The following is a 25,409-nucleotide window of genomic DNA, read 5'->3' as shown; positions in this document are numbered from 1 at the left end:
CAGGGCCTGACCCACAGCAAAACCTCAGCACACAGGGCAGATGTTTGGGCATTCCCTTGGCTGCTGATGCCACCGGCTGCCTCCTGCCCACACACCTACATCTTCCCATTGGGGCCAATGAGAGCAGTGATCCATGCCCCTCGTGGAGCTGGGATGTGGCAGAAGCATGTACTGGGAGCCAGAAAGAGCTTCCAGCCTTGCAGCTGAGCCATGACCATGGTGGGCTTCCATGAACTCAGTTTTAGCTGCGAACTGGAGCACCTGGAGGGTTCCTGGCTCTCCTGGGTCACTACCCCAGAGCTGTGGTGTCTCACAGGGGCTCTGATGGTAGAGCAAGCCCTGGATGGATCCTGTTGGATATGTACCTGGGAAAGCTGGGCTTTCCAGAAGGCTCCTTCTCACACAGACACAGACCTGCTGCCAAGGGAAAAGGCCTCTGCTAGTGCCAATTCAAGGAATGCCTTTGATCCGGTGGGAATCGTTAGAGAGAAACTCTGCCTCTAAATCGAGCTGCTCTCTTGCCTTGCCACTTTGGGAAATGAATTTGTACTCGGAAAAACTCAAGCTGGGAGAGCTCTTGGGAAGCCATCCAACCCCTTTCCCTGCCCCAAATTGGTCCTGACAGGCTTTTTTTTATCTAACCTTTCCTTTAAAATCTCCAGATGGCTCAATCCAGCCTCCTCCTGGGCTACATCCATTTTATTAACAGATAGTTGTGTATTATTAATATCCAGCTTCCATTTCCCTCGCTGCAATCTGCTCCCATCCCATGGCAACGACTCTGACCTCTGTGCCCGGGGAACCCACCCCGCCTTTCCAGCAGCACCTATTTCAAGCTTGGGATTGGGAAGGACAAGGCTGGTTCTGGCCAAGCGCAAGCAGAGCTGGGAAGCCCGGGGGCTGCCCTGTCCCTTCTCCTATCGTTGTGGGAAGGTTTGGGGCTGCAGGCACTGCCCGTTGGACCCGGGTGGGAACGGGGGGTTCAGGGGCTGCTGACCCATGAAGGATGGGATTGTTCAGCTGATGAGGCCATGCAGGTGTTAATTAAAACGGATGTGAGGCAGAACAGTCACTGTTTGGTGTCATCTGCTCCTGAAACGAGCCTCATGGTGCCTCACCCAGCCCTTCCTCCAGAGACAGCAGGGGAAGAGCTGCCCCTGGAGCCTCTGCTCTTGTCTCCCCCATGAGCTCCTCCTAGGAGCACCTCCTGTCCTGCACAATGTCCCTGCTCTTTGGCTAAATCTCTGCTGGACTCTCAATAGCACAAAACCCTTTCGCTCCCGGACTGGCTTGGAGCAGGGCTGTGCAGGGGTGAGAGCTGTAGCCAGAATCATGAGCTCCTGGAGGTTCAGGTGCAGAAACAAGCTCCCTGCACTGAGCTGGGGCAGGAGGTGCTCCCATGGGGACACTGATGGACACTGCCCCCGGGTCAGGCACCCCTGCGGGAAGGGTCTCAGGTTTGCCCAGCGTCCAGATTCAATCAGCAGCAGGAGCCCTGGTCTGATCCCCTTTGCTCTCCAGCCAAGGCAAGGAGGGAAAGCAGAGCTTTGCTCTGGGAAGCACCAAGGGCTGGTGTTCCCAGTGAGCCGGTCTGCAGTGCCTTCCGACTGCAGTTCAGTATGGCAAAGCCCTTCCATTCTGCTGCACAGCCCAGCACTCAGCACCCTTCACAGTTCTGGGAGATGGGGCTTGGCACCTTCTCTGGGACATGCCCACGCCAGGAGAATGCCCGAATACAAGGAGTCTCCGCATGAGCACTTCTCCCAGGCCAGGATGCTGTGCCAGGCTGCACAGAGTCCGTGGTGTGGTGGGGACCAGCAGCAGCATGGCTGAGCACCACTGAGTCAAACCTGGGCTGCTCCAGAAGTGCAGCTTAATGAATCTCAGTTTCCTGCCGCTCGGTGTCTCATGGTTGTTTCAGCTCACAGCTCAGAAGGCTCATGAGAGTTTTTCCCATGGTTTGGGGCACTTGTAATGGCTCTGTCCTAAGTGGATTCTTTGATGTCTTGTAAAAGAGCTGATGATGAATCTGTTTCCTCAGTGGGGACCCAAGTTTGTCACTCTCCTGTCTACCCCAATGCCTTTTTTTTTATGAAACAGACAACAGCACAAGGAAATGGAATTCAGCCTCTCCAAGGATGAAATTTAGCAGAAAGTGACCTGGAGCCTCAGCACTGCAGTTGGATGGCAGGAACAGGCAGATATACACACTCTTCCACAAGGGCAATGGAGCCCTCCTTCCCTTTCACAGCCAGGCTAGCGAGGAAGCAAAAGCAGCTCTGTCCTGCTGTGCCCATCCATCGCAGGAGAGGACTGGAGGCCAGGACCAAGGGCTTTGACACCATGCTCCACCAGATGGTTTTTCCTGAGGCCTCAGACACACACGTGCAGCACGCTGTTACTAAACCTGGCTCACACTCCCTGCACTCAGGGGGAAAGAACTCAGGCTTGCGAGCAAGGTTCACTCAACTCCGGCATCCAGCATTAAACCGTGCAGCTCAGTCGACTTTTGTTTGTTGTGTAGAGCTGCTCATAGAGCATCCCCCCTGCAGCATCCCAGCAGAGCATAGAGCATCCCCCCTGCAGCATCCCAGCAGAGCATAGAGCATCCCCCCTGCAGCATCCCAGCAGAGCATAGAGCAACCCCCCTGCAGCATCCCAGCAGAGCATAGAGCATCCCCCCTGCAGCATCCCAGCAGAGCATAGAGCATCCCCCCTGCAGCATCCCAGCGGAGCATAGAGCATCCCCCCTGCAGCATCCCAGCAGAGCATAGAGCATCCCCCTGCAGCATCCCAGCAGAGCATAGAGCATCCCCCCTGCAGCATCCCAGCAGAGCATAGAGCATCCCCCTGCAGCATCCCAGCAGAGCATAGAGCATCCCCCCTGCAGCATCCCAGCGGAGCATAGAGCATCCCCCCTGCAGCATCCCAGCGGAGTGGAACGAGTCCATGTCCCCGCTTCATGTGGTGCCAGACACACCGTGCACAGCCCACGCTGCAGCCACCTCTGCGGTGCAGCCTGACAGGCGGCTCGCAGCAACACCCGCTGCACCGAGCGGAGGAGCTGCTGCCCAGCACGCTCCGGCTCGTTACACACACTTCCTCCTCCTGCTGCCTCCAGCCTCCCCAGCTCTGCTCTCCTGCTAACGTTTCTGTTCACCTCAGGCTGAGCCAAAGACTCCTTGAAAGGAAAAGGCCGTTTGTCTCAGTATCCCACCATCTCTGTCTCAGTGCCAGCCCGAGCCTCCATGCCTCCTTCCCTCATCAGCCACAGGTTTCACTCCTGCATTTGGGATTCCATCCCTTCTCAACCACTTCTTGTTTTCCTCCAGGAGTTCTGGAGAAGCAGTGCACCCCTCATGTGGTGCTTCCCTGCCTGGGCTGACATGGGGCAGGAGCCTCATCAAATCCTTGCTGTGGTCCTGGGTGATGCTCACGACTGCAAGCGTCCTGGGAACAGCGGGATGCTCAGCCCTGGCTCTGCTTCTGCAGGGCCTCACCGCTGCAGGGCTGTGAGCTGACCTTGCCGTGTAGCAGGAGGGATGTTACCCCCATCCCAAACTGCCCAGTGCCCCTTGGGGAGGGTCCTCTCCCCCTTGCCCAAGAGCAAAGGCTCCCCGTGGCTCACACAAAGGGTCTTACACTGCTGTGGTCAGTGCTGTGGTGCCTGGGGAGTGCTGTTGGGGCAGGGCATGGTGCTCAGCACCCAGCACACGCTGCTGTGGGCACAGGCAGGATGCAGCACACAGGAGGGGCAGGAGACCCGAACCTGCCTTCCCAAGGAAGAAGTGCTGGTGTCTGTGGGAGATCCATCGCTCTGTAGGGAAACACGAGGGATTCCCTTGTCCCTCCTGGAGCCTGTCACCAAAGCCCAGATGTACTGGGGAGGGCTGATGCAAGCTCCAAGCCAGCATCGCTTCCCGCTTCCCACTTCCCCTCCCTGCAAACCGCAGATGCCGGGTTTGCTGGGACCTTGGTGATGCGGTTCCATCAGGCCAAGCGATCGAGCTGCGGGTCTGCAGCAGCACACGTCGCCGCGGGCCAAACACGCCGAAGGGGCACAGCCAAGGTCCCTGCTGCCTTTCTGCTCCCGTGAGTGAGGCAGAGTCGGGAAGGGGCTGGGGGGGGACGAGGGCCCGTCCTGGGGGGAGCGGGGAAGGGGCAGCTCCGGCACGGCTCGGGGGTGCCGCAGCCCCCCGGGCCCCTCCGGTCGCGCTCCAGCCCCGGGGCTGCGCGGGAGGGTTCCGGGGGGGCTGCGCTTTGTCTGCCCTCCCGCGGGGCCGGGGGTCGGCGGCTGCGGGAGGGCGGGAGGAGGAGCGCGGCCCGCCCCGCCGCCGCCGCCTTACAAAAGGGGTCGGTCGTGCTGCGGAGCCCCGTGTGCCGCCGGGCAGGGCCGGGCCGGGCCGGGCAGGGCAGGGCAGGGCGCAGCGGGCGGCGCTCCGGTCCCCTCCGCAGCGGCCGCCCCGTCCCGCTCCGCCGCCGCCGGGCCCGGGACCATGCGCCGCCGCGGGGCTCTGCTCTGCCTCTCGCTGTGGACGCTGCTGGCCCTCTCCGACGCCAAAGGTGCCTTCTACCCGCCCGCGGCCCCCCTGCCCTACGGCGGCAGGTACAGCCTCTACACGGCCGGCTCCAGCCCGCAGCTCGGCCCCGGCAAGCCCGTAGGCAAGCACAAGTAAGCGATCGCCTTGCGCGTCCCCGGCCGCGGCCGCGCAACGGACCCGGCGCGTACCGGGAGGCGGCCTCGGCCCTGGGTACCGGCGGGGCTCGTTGAGCATCCCGTACCGGGCACGGACGGTGGGCACCGGGGACCGGCAGCGCCTCTGGGGTCAGCAGCAGCATCCGCGGTGGGTATCGCACCCGCGGTACCGGCAGTGGGCAGCGGCCCCCGAGGGCAGCCCTTGCTGGGGAGCGGTCCCCGTCCCGGTGCCGGGGGCAGGTGGGCAGGGCAGGACGGGGGGGGCTCAGCGCTGGACGGGGCGGACCGTGTGCGGGGGGGGAGGTCGGGTGCGCTGCGGTCCTGCGGGGGACAGGGGGGTGCCCGTGTGTGTTAACGGGGGTAGGTGCGTGTACCTGTTCTGCAGGACATGATGGGCATGGGGGGGATGCGCGGGGGGGTGGCTGTGCTCAGACCTCCGCATGGAAACACGGATTGGTTTGGAGGGAATTTGCTCATTTGCTTATAAAGCACAGATTCAGTGGAGATCAAATAGGTTTTTAAGTAACCTGGAAAACTCAGCAGAGGAGGAATGTGGGCTTTATACACTCACTATAGGCTTTTTCCATTCAATTGCAAAAGGGCTGTTACGGGGTGGGGGGGGGGGGGTTGCGGAGAACACTTCCCACCCCCCTTGTTCGCTAGAACCGTTTCTGCAGGGCTGCTTTGGGAAGGGGAGGATGTGGTGTTATGAACAAGCTGAAATGAATAAAGTAACATTGAGACGAACAATACTGGCAGTGCCAGCAGGAGCTTTCTAAACCCCGTAACATTTTCCAGCTGCTCACTCCTAAAGCATCGGGCTGGAGCTATAAAACTGCAGCTCAGGTGGGTGAGAGGGAAAGGGGCTTCTGAGGGGGAGAGAGAGCCAGAACCACCCTCCCCAAGTAGCCGCAGGTAGGCAGTGTTCATCAGCAGCGGCCAGTAGGTCTGCCCATGTAGGCTACCAGCTTACTTGCAGAAGGGGTTTACAGTCTGTGAGCGGGTCCTGGATCTCTGGATAGACAGTGATTCTAAGTTTCCACATGCACACTCACACATGATCTCCCTTCCCTCCAGCTCAGAAAAGTGGATCGCCTGTGCTCTCTGTGGCCCCGTGCTCAGATAAATGACTCACTTTTGGAAGTGCCGGGAGCAGCACGGATCCCTGCACACGCTCTGAGCCTGGCAGCCTCTCCCCTGCATCTGGGCAGGCTGGGAATGCCAGGAGTGCCCATCCCAGGGGAGCAAAGACGGCCCTCAGCAAGGGCTGGGGCAGAGGTGCTGGTGCTGCTCCCAGGGGGATGCACTGCGGGTGTGGGATGGGGGGTCCCTGCTGGGAGGTAGCAGAGAGAGCCGGGTGTTGGAGGGAGGATAAGCCTGCTCACACCTTGCTGCTTCATGGAGGGAGCTCCAACAGGCAGAGGAGCCAGAGGAGCCTGACTGGGGGCAATGGAGGGCTTATGGTGGGTCTTGGCATGGGCAGGGGCTGTACTTTGTCTTCACATGTTTGCCATCATTGCTTGGCTCTGCTTCACCTCTTTCGGCACTCAAGATGAGCCAGAGCCCTGCTGCTCTGTCCCCAGAGGGTGATGGTGGGAGGGCTGCACACACACCCCCCCCCGTGTGCACACACACTTGTGCACAGCCACATGCACACACACACACACGTGCACATCCATACACACACACACACACGTGCACATCCACATGCACACACACACGTGCACATCCATATGCACACACACGTGCACATCCATACGCACACACACACACGTGCACATCCACATGCATTCACACACATGTGCACATCCACATGCACACACACACGTGCACATCCATATGCACACACACACGTGCACATCCACATCCATATGCACACACACACACATGCACATCCATACGCACACACACACATGCACATCCACATGCACACACACACACGTGCACATCCATATGCACACACACACACGTGCACATCCACACGCACACACACGTGGACATCCACATGCACACACACACACACGTGCACATCCACATGCACACACACACATGCACTCACACACACGTGCACATCCACATTTACACACACACACATGCACTCACACACACGTGCACATCCACATGCACACACACACACGTGCACTCACACACACGTGCACATCCACATGCACACACACACGTGCACTCACACACACGTGCACATCCACACGCACACACACACACACGTGCACATCCACATGCACACACACACACACATGCACACACACACACACGTGCACTCACACACACGTGCACATCCACATGCACACACACACACACGTACACTCACACACACGTGCACATCCACACGCACACACACACGTGCACTCACACACACACGTGCACTCACACACACACACACGTGCACTCACACACACATGCACATCCACATGCACACACACATGTGCACTCACACACACGTGCACATACACACACACACACACACACACACACACATGCACTCACACACACGTGCACATCCACACGCACACACACACACATGCACTCACACACACGCACACTCACACACACGTGCACACACACACACACATGCACTCACACACACGTGCACATCCACACGCGCACACACACACACACGTGCACACTCGCTCCCCCAGGCAGGGGGCACCTCAGTCCTTCACCCCAGGCAGCTCTGCTCTGTCGCGGTTGTCCTGGTCCCTCCCCTCACCTCTACCTGGCAGAGGTGTCTCAGTGCCGCTGCGCCATCGTCCTGCTAAGCCCGTGAGAGCTGCGCTGCGGCCCTGCAGCTCCTTCCTCTGGTCGGTCCCAGGGCTGCTCCCAGGCCGTGCCATGGTGATGCCAGGGAGCTGCAGCTGCTTCCCGGCTGAGCCGCACTGACCGCAGAGGGAGCCGGGTCCTCCCGCGTCACTGAGCACCCCGCGCCGGCCCATCTGCTCCTGCCTGAGCCCCGCTCTGTGTGCCTGCAGCCGCCTCTCCTCCCGCTCTGCCGTCTGCCACGTCCCTGTGGCCTTAATCCCTCCCTCACCTCACATCCCTGCTGTCTCTGCCCCTGTGGGCCACGTCCATCTGCTCCTGCAGCAGCGCTGCCTTCAGCTGAAGCAGCTTCTAGCTCCATCTGTCCCACCAGCGCTCCTGCACCCTTCCCACGCAGCCTTCCTCCCAGCCACCTCATCCTCAGCGCCTGGGTCTGCTGCTTGGCTCTGGAGAGTTCAGTGTGCATGGAGCTGGCTGCTCCATGGCAAGAGGGAAGAGACTCCGCTCCACCCAAGGGATCTGAGGAAGTTCCCAGCCTCCATCCCACTTGGAGCCTGGTTTGTTCCTGCCTCCCTGGTGGAGGGAGGTGCGTTGCTGCAGCCCCACAGAGCAGCCAGCCCCCACCTCCTCTTCCTGTGCTCACTGTAGCATCACACACGGCCCAGTGTGACAGTACCCACAGCAAGGTCCAAAGGCTCCTGGGCTGGCAGCACCCCAGAAGGACAGATCGCCCCTGCCAGATGCTGCTGGAGCTGTTTCTGGCATGCTGTTCCCATAACCTCTGCTGCAGGTGGGGTTCTGTTGTGTCCTCCCAGGCCATGATGTGCCCAGCACAGCCCAGCTCTGAGGCTCTGGGTGACCTGTGCACTGGTAGCAACGTGGCCAAGACTGTGAGAGCAGCAGCTGCCCTCAGCACCCAGCCTCCCATGCAGAGCAGCACCTCAGAGGTGAGGGTGCTCAGCCTGCTTCCAGCACCAACACAGCTGCACCCCTTAACCCAGAGGAGAGGTGCCTGGGCCCCCAAGGGCTGAGGAAGAAGCTCCTCCGCGTTGCTGGGGATGGAACCACGGGGGCTGGTGGGATTGGGCAGTGCCGGCTCCAGGGAGGCTTGGAGCTGGGTGCTGGGACCCAGTTCAAAAGCCAGCCCAGGCACCCAGCAGCAGGCTGGCACTGGGGACCCTGTTCCATCCCCACTCCCTGCTCTCCCCAGGCCCCTCTGCTGTCCCTGTTCCCAGTGTGTGGGCTGGGCTGGGGGGTCCAGCAGCAGGGTCACGCAGAGCTGCCTGGGATGGGTGGCACAGCCGGGTGCTGCTGTGTGCCAGGCTGATGGTGTCTCCCTGGGCTTCCCCACAGGAGCTACTGTGCCTACGTGGTGCAGCGCAATGTGACGTGCGTGCTGCAGGACGGCGCCGAGAGCTACATCAAGGCTGAGTACCACAAGTGCAGCTGGGGACCCAAGTGCCCAGGGAAAGTGCTGTGAGTATGGGGGACCCTGGAGCATGGCTCCCTTCCCACCAGGCCACAGCTCTCCTCGGGTGCCACCCATCTGACCATGAACCCTGCTCTTCAGAGCACAGCGAAAGGAGCTGAAGGGCTTTTCCTGGCTGAGGCAGTCAGTGCAGGGCAGGGGTGCTGGGAGGAAGCAGGATGGGATCTGTCAGGAGAGGCAGGGAGATCTGTCCCTTATCAGAAGTAAATCAGGAAGCCATGGGAAGCTGGTGAGGTGCATCCCTGCAGCCATTCCAGGCCAGGCTGGATGTGGTTCTGGGCACTCTGATCTAGCTGAAGATGTCCCTGTGCTCATTGCAGGGGGTTGGACTGGGTGAGCTTTGAAAGTCCCTTCTTCCCATCACAAGTGTTTAAGCAGCATCTGGGGACTTGAGGACATCCTGCAGTTGCTGGTACCTGTGAAGGAGATCCCCAAAGCAGCTCCCATCTCTGCAGTGTCTGCTGCTTGGCCCCTCCAGCCCTTCAAACAAAACTGGGGTGAAAACAGGGTGTTTTCTGGACCCACAGCTGAGTTTTCTGCACAGCCTCAGATGCTGCATCACACATGAGAGGGAAATGTCTCTTCCACACACTTGGGGCATCGGCTCACAAATCATTTCATCCCAGCCCTGAGGAGAAGGACTTGGGGGTGCTGGGTGAGGAGAAGCTCCCCATGACCTGGCTTCAGTGTGCACATGAGGAGGCCACGGAGATGCTGCGAGGGCTGGAGCAGCTCTGCTCTGGAGCCAGGCTGAGAGAGCTGGGCTGGGTCAGCCTGGACAAGAGAAGGCTCCTGAAGGGGAGACCTGAGAGCAGCTCCAGTGCCTGAAGGGGCTGCAGGAAACCTGGAGAGGGGCTTGGGACAAGGGATGTAGGGACAGGCCAAGGGGAATGGCTTGAACCTGCCAGAGGGGAGACTGAGATGAGCTCTTAGGCAGAAGCTCTTCCCTGGGAGGGTGCTGAGGCGCTGGCACAGGGTGCCCAGAGAAGCTGTGGCTGCCCCATCCCTGGCAGTGTTCAAGGCCAGGTTGGACACAGGGGCTTGGAGCAAGCTGCTCTAGTGGAAGGGATCCCTGCCCGTGGCAAGGGTTGGAACTGGAGGAGCTTTGAGTTTTGTGTTGGCACAAACCAGTCCGGGAATCTACAATCTTGTGCTCTCTTGGGCCAGACTGTGTCATCTGTCACAGTGGTCATCTATGGGGCCAGAGATCAAAGCAATAAAAACATTTGTGATTTTCCAAACAACGGGGGTCTGAGGTTAAAACCAATTCCAAGCAAAGCACCTCACCAGAATCCACAGGTTCAGGACTAACAGCTCTGCTCAGACAGTCCCTCCTCACCCCGGGCTGGTTCTCAGGCTGGTCTGTCTGCGTTGCCAGCCTGCTGGGGAGGACTGTTCTCTCGCCATGTGCTGTCAGACCTCGTGGTCCACTCCTGGAGAGGGTGGGCACAGATTCTGTCGTTGTGGTGTGATGAGCTGTGCCCCTGGCCAGGCACTGCGCTGCTACACTGACCTATGGTGTAGCAAGAGCTCTTGGAGGAGGTGGGTCATGGTCTGCAGGTGCAGGACAAGGGTCTCAGCTAGGCTTTCCACTGCACCCAACAGGAACCATGACCCCCCTCTTCTCTATTGCTTGACATTGAGGTTGCTTCTCTAAACTGATTTCTCTCTTGGTCAAATCTCCTGGAAAGGTACCGCACCTTCTTCAGGCCCAAATACAAGATTGGGTACAAGACAGTGACTGAGCTGGCCTGGAGGTGCTGCCCCGGCTTCATGGGAGAAGGGTGCCACGACAGCCCCACGGACCAACCTGGCCTCCTGCCCCAGCAGCCCAGCCCCAAGGTGCCTCCTGGGCAGAAGATGTTTCCAATCCCCGGGCTTCCTCCCTATCCCAAAAGCCACCCTGACCTGTTTCCAGGCTCAAAGAAGAGTCACTATGGTGAGATCTCGCTCCTGCTTCACATCGCCAGGTTACCACGCCACCGCATGCTCTCACACCTCCTGGTTCTGTCTGTGCTGTTCCAGCACAGGACATGAATTAGGCAAACCATCAGTGGATGACGTGCTCTCTGATCCGAGATCTGGCACTGATTGCTTCGAGGATCACTTGCTTCTTAAATGTCATTTGTTTCAAAATGTGCAGCTGCAAAATTTCCCTCATTGCTTTAAAGCATTTCCCATTAATTTTTGGGGTCAACAGAGTGTGTCTCAAGACAAAGCTCCCCCAGGCTGCTCTCATCACCTGCTGTTGAACAGAGGGTTTGATCCCAAGGAGGAAGAGGGTTTCCTGATCAGCTTAAGAAGAGATGTAGAGAAAAAGAGGAAGGGTGGGCTGATAGCTCTCTAGCATGGCACTGAGAGGGATGCAGGAGCTAATGTTAGTATGGGAAAGGACTCTCATCTAGGAGGTAGCCAAGGAGGGAAGTTGAAGGAACACCAGCCCTGACTGTCTCTGTTCCTTTCCCTGTGCAGGCAGGAAGCTGCCGGGGCTCTTCGGGGACCGCCTGGATCGGCTGGAGGAGGAGGTGAGGCGCCTTTCGCAGTCCTACGACAGCCTGCACACCATGGTGAGCGGGCTGGGCGACCGCCTGCGCCTCGCCATCCAGGAGGACACCACCAGGATGATCGGCTCGCTGATGAACAGCCCTGGCACACCGGACTCCTCGGTGGGCTTCGGCATCATTCCCGACGGCCTGGTGGATGCGGCGGACAGAGCCGACATCGCCGCGTTCCCTCCCGTGGGGGACATCCTGACCAAGGTGGCGGAGGTGAGCGACGTGCTGAAGACCAAGGCGGATCTGCTGCAGGAGGTGCGCGGCATGGTGCTGGACCATGACGGGCAGATCAAGCATCTGCTGGAGTCAGCCCGGCCCTCGCCCCTCACCTCCATCGACCTGCTGGAGGAGTACGTGGACACGAGGCTGAGCAACCTGCGCGGGGAGCTGCTCGACGGCTTCGAGAAGAAGCTGGGCAAGCTCCAGAGCACGTGTGATTTCCGGATCCAGGAGGTGCGGCAGCAGTGCGAGGAGGAGAAAGCTGCCAACCTGCGGCTGCAGCAGACGCTGGACGGGAAGGAGCTCGAGATCAAGAAAGAGATCTCCCAGCTGGAGACCCAGATCCAAGGGCTGACAGTGGTGGAAAGCTGCTGCAGCAACCTGGACTACCTCACCGATCGCATGAACATCCTTGAGAAAGGCCTCCACAGCATCTCCGAGTCCCAGAAGAACTTGCACTCCCGGCTGGATGGAGAAATCTCCACTGTCACCCTAGGGAACCTTTTTGAAGGGCGCTTTGAAGACCTGGAAGCCAGACTCAATGCTACAGAGAGAGAAACAGGGAGCTGCTGTTCTGGTATAGAGGACAGCATGAGAGGCACAGTGATGGCAGAGGTGGACGGTATGAGGACTGCCTTTGACGACAAAGTGCAGACCCTGGAGGACAGGTTCATGACCATCGTGGGGGAGCTGAACAATGTGAGCTCTCCCATGGGAATGGACGGTGCGGTGGTGCCCGTGCTGGAGGGGGAGCTCGCCAGCATGAGGAAACAGACAGACGAGGCACTGGAGGTGCTGCAGAATCGCCTCGTCACGCTGGAGAGCACTTGTTCCCTGGGCTGCAGCTCCGCCTCCAAAGACGTGGAGACCTTCCGCACCGAGATCGAGGACTGCCAGAACAAGAACCAGGACCTGCTCCTGCGCATGGACAGCAACTACGACCTCCTGCGCAAGCTGAACGCCACCATCCTGGAGATCCAGCGGCGGATCGAGGAGGAAGCATCGGGGGCTTTGCAAGGGGAGATCACCCTGCTGAAGATCAACCTGAACACCGTGAGCAAGTCCCTGACGGGGCTCAAGGACTCCGTCTCCCAGTACTCGGACACCGTGACACACGTCAATTCCTCCCTGGATGAGCACGAGCGGAAGATTGAGGATGAGGTCCACTCCATCCAGGAGAAAGTCAATGACCAAGGCTCCCAACTGTTCTTCAGCAACCGACGCGTCCTCAACCTCAAGGGAGACCTGGAGCGACTCAAAGCCAGGATCATCAACGACCTGAGCTCCTGCAAGAACGTGGCCCGTGACCTGCAGAAGGAGATTGCTCACTTTGATGACCGGGTGGCCCGGGTGGAGAGCACCTGTGGCAGGCTGGGAGCCATCACGGGAAGCCTGGATGGCGTCAGGGATGAACTGGAGAAACACACGGGCAGCCTGTGGGACTACATGGACCACATGAACGGGACTCTGGCTGCCCACTCTCAGGAAATAACGGGACTGAAGGACAACCTGATGGACTGCCAGGCCAAGGTCTCCGAGCTGGCTGAGCAGGTTGGCCACTTGGAAGAGCAGGCGCAGGGGAAGCAGCATTAGCTGCGTTGCCACGTGCTTCTTCCTTCTCCTCCCTGTGAAGGACGGGATTAACTTCCATCACACAGACTTGCTCCAACGTGACGACAGCTCTTGGGATATGTTTTTAAATTAAAAGATAAATTAAAAGCTGCTACAACCCCTTTATTTTTAATCCTGTCTGCCCCACTCCTCCATAATGTGCCCATTGGTACCCGCCAGCCCTGACCCTGGTGCAGCAGCATCACTGCTCTGGCTGGGGCATTGCTTTGGCTCCTGGGCTGATGACCCCAGAAGGACAATTCAGGAGGAAGCAGGAAGCAGAAAGGGGAGGATGTTTATTTTGTTTGTGTGGATTTACCACTTCTTGAAGACTAAACCCCTGTAGTTACCAGCTGAGGAATAGAGGTTCTCTGACCTGAAGACCACCTGCATCTTAATGAAGGGACTGAGCAGAGCCAGGGCTCCTTACAGGGAGCAAAACTCACCACAGGAATTATGGATCTCAGAGAACACATGTGCCCACACATCCCCTGGGAGCTGCTTTCCCCTTCTGAGACAGCAGCCCACCTTGCGTGCCATAAATCCATCTACACTGTGCATGCTCCTTACGGAGCATGTGAGGATCTGCCTTCGGAAAACACACGCATATATAGATGTACGGTATGTGTATGTATATTTTTGAACAATCACTTGCTACGGTTCTCATCTGATTACAGTCTCCTCTTGCTGTCCACATGTCCCTTGCTGTATTTTGAAGAACCAATTGAGCAGCTAAAACCTGTCCCTCAGGATATCCATGTCCCGCAATCCCACTGTGCTCTGCTCACTGCTTACACCTGGGGCTGATACGAAGGGTTATGGAAAACCTGTGTCTTCCCTCAGGAGACATGTGTCCACAAACCCCTGCAGGAGCTGGGCACGGAGCAGTCCTGTCCTCCAGCTCTGCTTCTCTCCTGTTTTATCACTGAAACTGTGAACATGGTTTTCCCCATCTCGTGGCAGGGCAGGAGAGCTGCAGCAGCTCCAGGGGCTGAGTGTGAGGCTCTGTCTGTGCAGAGCAGGAGTCTGCATCCTCTCATGTTCCTCTGAGCTCACTGGGATGCCAGCAGCCCTCGGGACCCGCACCAGTGCGGAGCAGGGTACCCTTGAGAAGACATCTTGAGACCTCAGCTCAGCCTGGGGATGAAGACGTGATTTACACAGCCAGCTTGGCTGTTTTTGCCACAAACAGGCAGGCTGGAAAACACTGAACATGTTCCCGAGCAACTCCAGCCTTGCCCTATGGAGCAGGAGCCTGGACTGTGTGGCTGGGGCTCACAAAAGCCACCTCTCCCAGGAAGAGGTGTGGATGTCCCCTGGTGTTCAGCCAACATGGACTTCACTACCAGAAAGGATGAAGACGAAATGAAAGAGCCTCCCTCTGACCAGCTCTGGCACTTTATAGCAGAGGAACATGATTTTCTATCAGCTCAGCACTGCAGCTCATGGACCCTTCCACACCAGCTTGGCCTTCAGCTTCCACCCGGTGCTCATCCGCCTCTCCAGGCTGCACCACCCGATAAAGGAGCAGCTCTGTGCTCTGATCAGCACAAAGCAGAGATTTATCTGGATGCCTTTTCTCCTCCATAGAAACTGGATGAACTCCCTGGATCAGATGCTTCCAGGCTGGCGAGGGCAGCGGGGATCACTGTGGCCACATCGTGTTACCCTGATGCGGTAGAAGCTCTTTCTCCTGCCAAGGGATCATGGTCGAGCTGTGTGAGATGGAGAGGGGACCTGGTCTCCCACCGCTCACTTATCCCCACCAGCTCAGAACGCTGCCAGATGCTCCGAGCACCTGAATCCACTCCTGGTGCTCTGGGCTTGGCTGATTTGGAGCCGTGCTGCAGCTACCGAACACTTCTCCAGCAAAGGGGCAGCTTCCAGCTGCCTTTGGGCATCCTGCACAACCTGCTTGTGGACAACAAAACCCAAGGCTTTTTCCCCAGTCCAGGAAGGAGGCTCAAGCCAACCCTCATCCCACTGGATTAACCCTAACCCTGCCCAAGCCCCATCCCCATCCTCTCACAACAGGGAGAAAACAGACTGCAAAGAGAACAACCAAAGAGAAGGGCAAGCCAAGGGCCAGGCTCCCCCTTCCCAGGGCTGGGGCAGAGCAGCTCAACAGCATTGGCTGCCTCCAGCAGAGAGAGGCCAGGACTGGCCATAACAAACCCAGGACAAGGAAGAAGTCTGACCTTCCGGAAAATGGTGCTATATTTGGACTATACCTGACGAGTCACTTGAAGCTATGGACAGTTTGTATTGCAGTTCTCAGCTATTCGTGTTTAAAAAGTGAAGGAACTTCCTAAAAATAGGGCATTTTTATTGTGGTTTTGCTTGCAGAGAGGAAAGGAGATGGTGCTCATGGGGCTGTCCTTGCACAGGCAGTGCTCCGAGGCAGTTGCCAAGTGATGCTGGTAGAAGGCTGTGTTTTATTGTGTTTAAAACTTTGTACATTTGTTCAGATTTTTAAAGCTGAAAATGTGTTTGTACTGGAAAAGACAAAAATAAAGTATTTCTTGCTGAGGTTTGCAGATCACAGTGATGTGTGGGGCTTGCAGGAGAGCAGAGCTGCACCACAGGGCAGGCAGAGTAGATTTACACTCACACCAGTGATAAAGAACGGGGATGGCCAGGCTGGGTCAGTTTATGCAGTCACAGCTGAGAGCTCCCAGAGCAGGGCACCATGCTTGGACAGGTCCCTCACCCAGTACAGGCTGGTTGTGTCCCACCCAAACCCACTTTAAGGCAGCCAAGCATTCCTTGAATGCTCCACTTCAGGGCACAGGAACAAGCTCCTGCCCTAGCAGGAGACTGCATCAGGAGATTCACCCCACGCACGTAAAGCCAGGCTTTGCTTTCTGTAGGAAATCAGGTCTGCACCAGTACCTGAAGGCAGAAGAGGGAAAAGAAAGAAAAATCCTTTTCTAGTGCCCTGGCTCCACAGGCCAAGGAAGCTGGAGCAGGTCCTGCCCTCATCTCCACCAGGATGATGCTCCTGGCAGGTCAGAGGACACAAACTCAGCCGCAGCTGTAGAAGGTCACAGAGCCTGGCTCCCACCTCCATGCACAGGGCTACAGCACACAAGAGGCAGCACAGGGTAATTGCTAGTACTGAAGAACACCCAAACCCCAAACAGCTTCCAGCCACCTTAACAAGCTGTTAAGCCACGAGACAGCTTCACTTCACCAGCGTTCAATCTGCAGGTAGTTGGATTGGTGGGAACACTGGTCATACTGGAGATAGCAAGTTATACTCAATAAGACAGTGAGTGACCCACCACCACTTTTAATGAAGAGCCAGGCTTTAAAGGTGTTAAGAACATTAAGCAGGGACCCAGCTTACAGGAGTTTAATTTTAGTAAATGCAGGTTGTGTAGAGTCAGAGCTCTCTGGGCCCCTATTGGGTGTTTCTAGTGCAGAACATGACCCCTGCGAGAAGTGCAAAGTGCCTGAGCAGCAAGCAGGGATGAGCAGAGGCATCTGGAGCATCCCATCCTGGCAGAGGATGCACAGGAGAGCCCTGGGTCAGGTCTCCACAGGCAACAAGGTCAGGAGAAGGCATCCAAGTCAACAGCAGGCAGTGGGGGTCTCCAGTAGGCAAAGTGGCTGTACTCTGGGCACACCAGAGCCATGCTCCCGCTCTGGCCCAGAGGAGGGAAGATGAGCTCCACCAGCTCCGACAGCCGCTCGTACCTAGGGGGGCAAGAGAGAAGTTGCATTGAGGTCACTGGGGCTTTGTTTTCTACCCCAGAAGATGCTTCTCAGGGCTAAAGCCAGGTTAACCCAAAGATGCCGAGGACCAGGCCCACTGCTTACGTTGACTTGTGGTTCTTTGCGAGCTCCTGGATCAGCTCTCCCTTGGGGTTGACTGTGAATATGCGGCTCCCTGGCAGGCCAACCTGCTTGTAAGCATAGACATCCTGCCCAAGGCAGGCCAGCGAGGCATGAGAGCTGCAGGAAGGCACCACTGCCCCAGCCCCAGCCCTCCCTTCTCCCCACGAGACCCGCTCACGTTGGCTCTGTTCCCAAAAGCCGCATAGAAGGGCGGCTGGGTGGCAAACAGGTTCTGGATGCCCTTCAAGCAGGCGATCTTGAACGCCTCCGGCTTCTTCTCAATCACCTCCCTGAAGCACAGAGCAGAGGTCAGTTGGCATCAGCTGCTCAGGACTGGAGGCAGCCAGGCTGCCCGGGGCCAGACAAGTGATGGGAAGGGCAAGAGAGGCTTTGTGCATGAGGAGCTTCCCAGGCAGCTCAGGGAGGGCAGAAACAGTTCAAGGCAGTGACATCCCTCAGCATCAACCTGGGGTAAGGGGTGACATCCCCAGGGACATGGGATGCAGGGCTGGCAGGACAGGATGTGGTACCTGCGGAAGGCAGAGAAGAGGCTGCTGGGGGCGAGCAGGATGGGGCCCTTGGGGAGCGCACAGCCCTGCTCGTTGACCCATTTGAGGTAGCCTTTGGTGATGTGCGCCATGCCGATGGCTCGGGCTGAGCAGTAAAGGAACTTGTAGCCATTCCTAGAGGGAGAGCAGGGAGCCCTCGGAGCCGTGCCCTCGGGCAGGGCAGCCTCCTGCGCCTCCGAACACGAGGAGGTCCAACCTGTTCAGCCCGACCCCGCTCACCCCTTCAGCAGCGGGCGGCTTCAGGCACAGCGCGACCCTACAGGGACCCGGCCCGAGCCCGGTCCCCGCCTGCCTCACGGCTCGGCCCCAGGGCTCCTGCCCATGGCGGGTCCCCACCCGCGGGCCCACAGTGCCTCCTAGCGGCCACGGCCGAGGGGACTCGGGCTGGGGTCCGCCGCGTGCGGGCGCAGCTCCTGCAGCCCACGGAAGGTGCCCGTGCCCACGGCAGGGGTGGAGCTGGAAGGGCTTTAAGGACCTTTCAACCCAAACCGCTCCATCTCCACCCAGCCTCTCCTTCACCATCCTCCCGCTTCTCCCTGGCTTCACCTGATCCAACACCTACAGGTGGATTTTATGGAAGAGCTTAGCAATCCCATGGTGAGTCCAGTCCTTTCCCAGATGCGGCAAAATGTGCCCAAGAGCATCTGACCTAGAAGGGAATGAGACCAGGTTAGGCTGATCCAAGCCGGTGGGGTACCCATCCCCACCAGGACAGGTCTGTGGTCTCTCCTGGCTGCACGCACAAGCCTAGCAAGGACATGTTCCCTAACATCAGGAGCAGGGATGTGTGGGGAGAGGAGAGCCCTTTACTTGGTGATGGTGCCATCGATGTCAGAGATCACCACCTTGTCGTCCCAGTTCCACAGGTAGATGGTGGCCTCACAGCGGCACGTGCCCTGGTACTGGGTTGTCACGCTGAACGCCACCTCGTTAGGGCCATCCTGCAGGTTCAGCCTTCCCTGGGGCGCAGGAGGAACAAAGCAGTACTTCAGCACGGGTTCATGCCAGCCCAAGGCTTGTCATGGGCCAGACTGCCACCCAGACAGACCAGAGACCTTAAACCTCTGCAGGGTAGCCACCCACAGCAAAATACATGGGTGCCCTATAAAAACACGAGTCGGGAGTAGAGAAATCCCTGTCTGAGGGTTGTCTCACCCCACCACACAAGCACTGAAGGAGCAGTGGAGTACATACTATTTGCTCAGAGGACAGCCGCAGGGATTTCTTGTAGGTTGGCAGAGATTTCTGTTCAGGAGCATCCATTGCTAATATGTCCCCGGGGCACAGGGGCTCTTCATCACAGGATGACCCCTCTTCCTGCCTATACAAAGGGAAGAGCATGGTGGCTTCACTCTGCAGACCACAGCTTTCCCTGTGAGCACCAGGAGAGATCTGGAGCATGCCCAGGACAACCCACCCAGGAAGTAGCCATGGAGGAGCTTGGTTGGACCAGGGTCAGCCAGAGCCTTAACAGAGCTTTCTGCCCTCACACAAGCTACAGACATGGGAATATCTGGTCATTTAGGAGGAGAAGAGACCAGCAGCATGCAGAGACTCCTAAAGGCAACTTGGGGTGGAGGCACTCACCTCTGCTGAGCAGAGACAGGCTGCAGCATCCCCACATTGGCTTTCCCTGGCCTCAGCTGCTCCTGCAGGCAGAGTGGTGTCATGAGCACCCCCGTGCCAAGCGCAGGAGCTGCCTTGCTTTACTGCCACTTGGAGCAGCGATACCAGGGAAGAGGTGGCAATGAATCCCCTTGACTTCATGAGGACACTGCTCCATGGAAGAGCCACAACCTGGTGCTGTGGCTGCACAGGGAGACCAGCACACACATATGGCGGGTGGGCTGCGGCATGAAGGGCACGTGGCACCATCACAAGGTCCATGCCACCACATTACCAGGCACTGTCCTGCTGCCCAGCCATTAACAGACCCGAGGGGACAGCAGCAACCTTCACAAGCCACCTTGCCAAGAGGTCTGGCTGCCCTGGTACCCAGCCTCAGGCCATGCCCAGGACCCTGCTGCGCTCCTCCCCTGGGACATGGGCACCACAGCCACTGCTCAAACACACCTCCTCCAATGAGAATTCTCTCCTCCTCCAGGAGAGCCACCACCTGCTGCCTTTCCTGGGCATCTTTTCCTTCACCAGCTGGTCAACGGTGCTCTGTGAACAGGGGATGAAGGCAGCCCTCAGCCCAGGGAGGCTCAGCTGCCAACAGGCCAAGACCACCCTAAAAGACACCTGGAGGTCCCTCTGAAGGACAGACTTCAGGGTTTGCTGGACTCGAGGAATGATCAGCTCTGCCCACAAAGCCCCACATGGGCAGCTTGGCTTCTTGCAGCCCCACTACAACAATTCAAGCCCTGCCGAAAAGCATGGCCAGTAAATGGATTGTGCCACTGACCTCAGGAATGTTCCTCTGGAAAGCCTGCAGGGACAGGACCATGGGAGCAGCCACTGCCCAGTTGTAATACCTGGAAGAAGCAAGAGGGGTGGAAACATCACCACTCCTGGAGCAAGGGCCGTTTCCAGATCACCACCCTGCAGTGTGGCCAGAGGGTCCCTTGCCACAACTACTGTGATATAACCACTGTCTGGGATGGAGTCCCACTCCTGCTGGAGTGTTTCTGTAGGGATCGCGCTGGTGGTGTCGGGATGAAGCAGCAGGAAACGAGAGGCACTCACTCCTTGTTGAGCAGTATCACCAGGTTCGGGTCATTGATGAGCCCCGGGTTCTCAGCAAACTGCTGGTAGGAGACCACACGCTCCATGAACTTCCCTGGCGGGACAGAGGCTGTGTCACACCACTGGTGCACAACATGGGGGCAGCAGGTCCCCCCTCTGCTCCCACCTACCGTGAGAGAGCTGCCTGCTGCCCCCCAGCCCTCCGCACCGGGACAGGGCGGCCGCGGGGCTCTCAGCAGGCACATGGAGGGGCAGCTGGGCACAAACAGCGCTGCTGGGGGCTGCCACGGGCTTTGAACTGAGCTCTGGGTCACTGCAAGAGAGCAAAACAATGGCAGCACCGGCAACAGCTTTGGACACCCCTGCTGCAGGGGCACTGCTCAGGGTCTGAGCTCTGCCACCAGGGACAGCCCTCACCTCCTGGGGAGACAGCGAGCTGCCTGCTCCTCAGCCGGGTAAAACTCACTAGGAGCCACGGGGGGAATGCTGATGGCTCCTCGAGGCACAGACAGAAGGGAGAGAGCTTAGCTGAAACTCCTTTCCAACCACCTTACCACCTATCAAGGAAGCTAACAGCACATTTGTACATCATTTAAAGAGAGCATCTCATTTCTTATTGGAAAAGCTGCCTTAAATCAACAGCAACAGAAGTACCACAAGACACCTGCACTGACATGAGACCACTTGCCAAGAGGACACAAAGGACAGGGCAGACTCCTGCCTATGATCTGCTGTGACAACATGGAGGTGCTGTTTGAAGTTAGCACCATGCAAGATAATGCTTTGTGATGTCCCTCTTTGTCCAGTGAGGAATCCCAAGTGTCTCTTCTTCAGGGAGACAATTTCATTCTCAAATTATGCTGCCTGGAAGAGTGAGGTTGGTTAGAACAGGAAACAAGGATAAAATTCCTTAAATACACTGTCAAGGGAATCATCCTTTGCTCTGTGTGATTTTCCACCTTGCTTGGCAGGGTTGGGATGAAGACACAAGCCCAGCCAGGTGCTGCTGGGCACTTCAAGTTAAGGTATGGTCTACACTGCTGAGAAATCTTCCAAACATGCAAAAAGCAGAGGCATCCAAGCATGAACCTCAGGAAATAAGGCAAGAAACCTTCCTGGGGATCCACTGAAAGGAGGGGAGCTGACGAATGTCTCTTCAAAACATAGGAGCTGGCAGCACAAGGAGAGGGCAAAGCACACACAGCACACCTTGAGTGCCCAGTGCTGGGGAAGTTACACTGAGTGAAGACCCCAGCCCTCCATTCAGGTCAGGTCCACCCGCAGGCTCCCAGCAGCACCAGTCACCCCCTCACCACCCACCTTGTCTCCTCTGGCTTCCCAGATGGGGCTCAGGGCACTCCAAGTTCACCTGCCCCACAGCAGCATCTGGCTGAACTTCGGGCACCACGCTCCTGCCTCCCGCCCGTGGGGGCAAGGGGATGTCCAACAAGGTCTCTGCCCTCACAGCCCTGGGGACATCCTGCTCCTTGGGGAAGCTGTTCCCATGCCGTGGTGCAGGTGTTGGCTCCATAACAGACACAGCAGCAGAATGGGGTATGGCCTGAGGTCCTGCTGGGCACAGATCTGCTCCCAGACCTTCAGAGGTGGCAACAAGATGGGTTACCTCATCCTCTGGGGCCAGTGCCACAGAGATTGTGGTTTCTGCAGTAGCAATGCTCTTGGTGGACTTGGCTGGTTCAACCCGTTCGGATCTATTCACCTAAGGAAAGAAGAACAGGTTTGAGGACGGGAAGTTGACCAAAGCATCAGTCCTGCTTAGAGGACACCTCCAAGGCTGCCTGGTCACAGCCTCCTCCACTCTCTGCAGCCCTGCCACCGGCTGCTGGACAAGGGCGAGAGCAGGGACTCACCTGAGGGAGCCTTCCCCAGGTCCACTGCATGTGGGACTCAGTCCCCAGAGGGAAGCTCTCCTGGGGTCTGATCTCCAGCTCAGAATCGCTTCTAGGAGAGGACGGATGGCTCATGGGGGGGCTGCAAGAAGAAAAGGCAATGTGAGACCTCATCTACTCTACAGCCCTATGCTTTCACTGCAAGGACGTTGAGGGCCAAGAGCCCTGTAAGGCTGCTTTCCTATAGAGTCACTTCTGCCCTGAGGCTGTCACAAATGAGCAGTCCTGTGGGTTGAACCCTAACGGGTTCAAACTGAAACAGGGGAGACTGAGATGAGCTCTTAGGCAGAAGCTCTTCCCTGTGAGGGTGCTGAGGCGCTGGCACAGGGTGCCCAGAGAAGCTGTGGCTGCCCCATCCCTGGCAGTGCTCAAGGGCAGGTTGGACACAGGGGCTTGGAGCAAGCTGCTCTAGTGGAAGGGGTCCCTGCCCGTGGCAGGGGTTGGAGCTGGAGGAGCTCTAAGATCCCTTCCAACACAAACCAGGCTGTGACTCCTTAAGCTGAGGTCCGAGGAAGCAGTGCTATGCAGGTCAGCAGCAAAGCCCTGTACACACAGGCCCCTTGTGTCTGTGACCATGGCCAGAAGTGTCACTTGGGGGCTCTCAGCTTTCTTCTAGCCACACCATAAGGGGCCCCCTCTCCTGCCGCTCTCAAGTCCCTTTTGGTGCCCTGCTGTCACCAAAGCCAAGGTGACTTGGCTCTGCCCATTACCTGTCCACAGAGGCCAGCTCCCATCAGAGTAAGGGTGCATCTCCAGGGACTGCAGTGACATGGTTCCTTCTTCAGGGAGATCAGCAAAGGAGAAATACACTGAATCACTGCAAAGAGGGAAAGAAGTCCGTGATGCTGCTCACAGGCACCAGGTCTCTCCTGGAAAGCTGGCAACCCCCAACTTCCCATTTCCACTGGCTTTCTGCTCCACAGGAGTCTGGGTCCAACTTGGAAACACTTTCTTCATGTTTCAGTTCTGCCGGGCACCAGCAAGTGATGATCACCTTGGGGCTGGCAGCTCACATGGCTCCTCCATGGACATTCCACTTCTGGTCTCCTCGCAGCCTTCTAACAGTGATTCTGACCCTTCCTTCCTCCTGGGCTTTCTCCTGTGTCGCCTCCTCTTGTGCAAGGTCACTTCAGTGCTGGTGTCCTCCTGTCCATGAGGATCCCTCCTCCAGGCTCTGCTCCATGGGGATGGGTGACGTGCAGAGGTGGGAAGGGATGCTGCCCTGCAGCAGGGATGGGAGAGCCCATCAGCACCAGCACCCTGCTTCCCAGCCTGGCCGCTCACGGCTCTTGCCTATGCAACGTGTTCCACCAGCACAACCAACATCATGGTTGGACTTGGTGACCTTAAAGGCCTTTTCCAACCTAGATAATTCTATGGAGCTCTCAATTTGGGGGTGGGTTTGTGGCTAGACCTGAAAGGAAACGTTCTGTATGTACAACTGGGAGGGGGGGACGGGGATGGTACCATGGTTGACACACAAAACACCCAAGCCACAAACCGAAACCCAAGCCACAAACAACTTGGGGTATCCAGCCACGTGCTGAAGACATCTTTAACATGGGCAAGGAGAGGCAGGCAGGAGATGGCACCACAGGACCAGAATTACAAAGACTGCAGCTGGGATTCAGCTCTAGAGCCCTCTCCCTGCTCTCAAACCCAGCCCAAGCCAGCAGCGACCACAAGTCCGCATGGGAGGGAGCTGCCAAGAGCTCTGGAAGCCACAGCCAGTCTCATCCTGCTTCCCAGTGGAGTGGGCAGCCTGCCACAGCCTCTGGCTTCCTCCCATCCCTGTCACAAGATCCCCAAGAGGCCAAGATCCGAGGTGTCTGCCTGGTTGGCCAGCAGCCATGCCCATTGATGGAGACCAGACTAAGATTCAGATACTCAGGCCCTCAGGGCGCTCCACTGTTCAGATCCACCACACTGCCTGCAATGTCCTTTGCGTAGGAACCTGTCTGGACACACAGAGCATCAGTGGGATAATGCAGTTACCCTAGGGAAGAGGAGCAATCCAAAGCTGCTCCTTCCACCTCAACCCTGCACTTCCAGGTGGTCACAGCAGGACACATACCAGCAGCAGCTCTTCATCACCAGCCTCACTCTCCTCTGACTCCTGGACAAAGAAAGCCTCTCCATTGTCACCCAGCTTCATGTGCAGGTCTACAGGCTCCCCATTGATTTCAATGTCGACCTAGCAAGGGGCAGAAGCAGCCTGTCTGTCACCCATCAGTGAGCAGGAAGGCATTTCCCAAGTGAGCAGATGGGTTGGGATTGCTGATGGGCCTAACAGCCAGCCAGGCTCCCCTCCAAACACTGGCAAGCCCCGCTTTGAGCGGGGCTCCCATTCCCCTCAAACGCATAACCCACATAACCCCCGGGTTATGGGAGATACTGGGTGAGCAGAAGCCCAGTCCCGGGGCAGACACCACTCACCACCTTCTCCCTGGAGCGCAGCAGGCCCAGCTTCCTGAAGCGCACGTGGAATGGGGAGCACTGGAAGGAGTTATCGGGCTGCCTCACCACCACCACGTCGATGCAGCCCGTCAGTGTGGTGGGGTTCAGGCCCCGGTACAGCTCCTGCACCGTGACAAAGACGGTCTCAGCAAGCTGCCCCACGTAGTTCATGGTTTGAGACTGCAACGAGAGACAGGGACAGACTCGGGTGGGGAAGAGGGCTCCAGCAGCTAAATGCAAGGTGAGGACATGAGAAGTCATCTCATAGCTGCAGACTCAGCCCCACCATGGGGACAGGCAAGTTTCCCTAGGGAAACTGAGGCACACACATAAAGGGCCTTGCAGAAGATCAGCCAAAGGCTGTGAGCACAGGAAACGGGGGAGAAGCCAGAGCACAAGTTATTGCCTCCAGCTTGGAGGAGAGATGCCATTAGCTCAGCACTTGGGATCAGCAGGACAACAGTCTTGGTGTCAGCACATCACACCAGGGGCTGGGAACCACGCAGCTTCCCGAGGTCCGCAGCCCACCTTGCCTCAAGGAGGGGATGAGGACACAGGATGAGCACTTCAGAAAGACCATGGGTGAGCCAAAGGAAGCCT

General features: G+C 57.8%; 2 protein-coding genes across 2 annotated transcripts; one reads left to right on the top strand and one right to left on the bottom strand.

Moving 5' to 3' along the window:
- The first annotated feature begins 4,480 nt into the window (after positions 1-4,480).
- EMILIN3 (elastin microfibril interfacer 3) lies at positions 4,481-13,867 on the top strand. Its single transcript, XM_057428932.1, has 4 exons — positions 4,481-4,672; positions 8,825-8,947; positions 10,652-10,899; positions 11,433-13,867. The coding sequence occupies exons 1-4, from the start codon at positions 4,497-4,499 to the stop codon at positions 13,325-13,327; spliced, it is 2,442 nt and encodes an 813-aa protein (XP_057284915.1). The 5' UTR covers positions 4,481-4,496; the 3' UTR covers positions 13,328-13,867.
- Positions 13,868-16,621: 2,754 nt separating this feature from the next.
- LOC130609697 (phosphatidate phosphatase LPIN3-like) lies at positions 16,622-24,989 on the bottom strand. The gene is given in 21 exon segments (XM_057428915.1): positions 16,622-17,044; positions 17,168-17,271; positions 17,364-17,475; positions 17,716-17,868; positions 18,317-18,403; positions 18,565-18,713; positions 18,949-19,075; positions 19,342-19,403; positions 19,828-19,920; positions 20,162-20,231; positions 20,443-20,536; positions 20,613-20,755; positions 20,860-20,938; positions 21,763-22,162; positions 22,314-22,434; positions 23,063-23,081; positions 23,084-23,169; positions 23,347-23,514; positions 23,516-23,574; positions 24,451-24,546; positions 24,789-24,989. Coding segments are annotated over 21 exon segments (2,559 nt in total). The 5' UTR covers positions 24,981-24,989; the 3' UTR covers positions 16,622-16,899.
- Between the last annotated feature and the right edge of the window lie 420 nt (positions 24,990-25,409).

Source organism: Pezoporus wallicus, unplaced genomic scaffold, assembly GCF_028554395.1.
Source record: "Pezoporus wallicus isolate ANWC-B61680 ecotype Strahan unplaced genomic scaffold, APGP_CSIRO_Pwel_v1 contig_8088, whole genome shotgun sequence".
NCBI lineage: Eukaryota > Metazoa > Chordata > Aves > Psittaciformes > Psittacidae > Pezoporus > Pezoporus wallicus.
This window is presented reverse-complemented; position numbering and strand designations above follow the sequence as displayed.

Coding starts and splice junctions, on each gene's coding strand:
- EMILIN3 (XM_057428932.1), top strand. CDS start 4,497: ATGCGCCGCCGCGGGGCTCTGCTCTGCCTCTCGCTGTGGACGCTGCTG. Junction 4,673..8,824: donor AAGCCCGTAGGCAAGCACAA/GTAAGCGATCGC, acceptor GCTTCCCCACAG/GAGCTACTGTGCCTACGTGG. Junction 8,948..10,651: donor AAGTGCCCAGGGAAAGTGCT/GTGAGTATGGGG, acceptor TCTCCTGGAAAG/GTACCGCACCTTCTTCAGGC.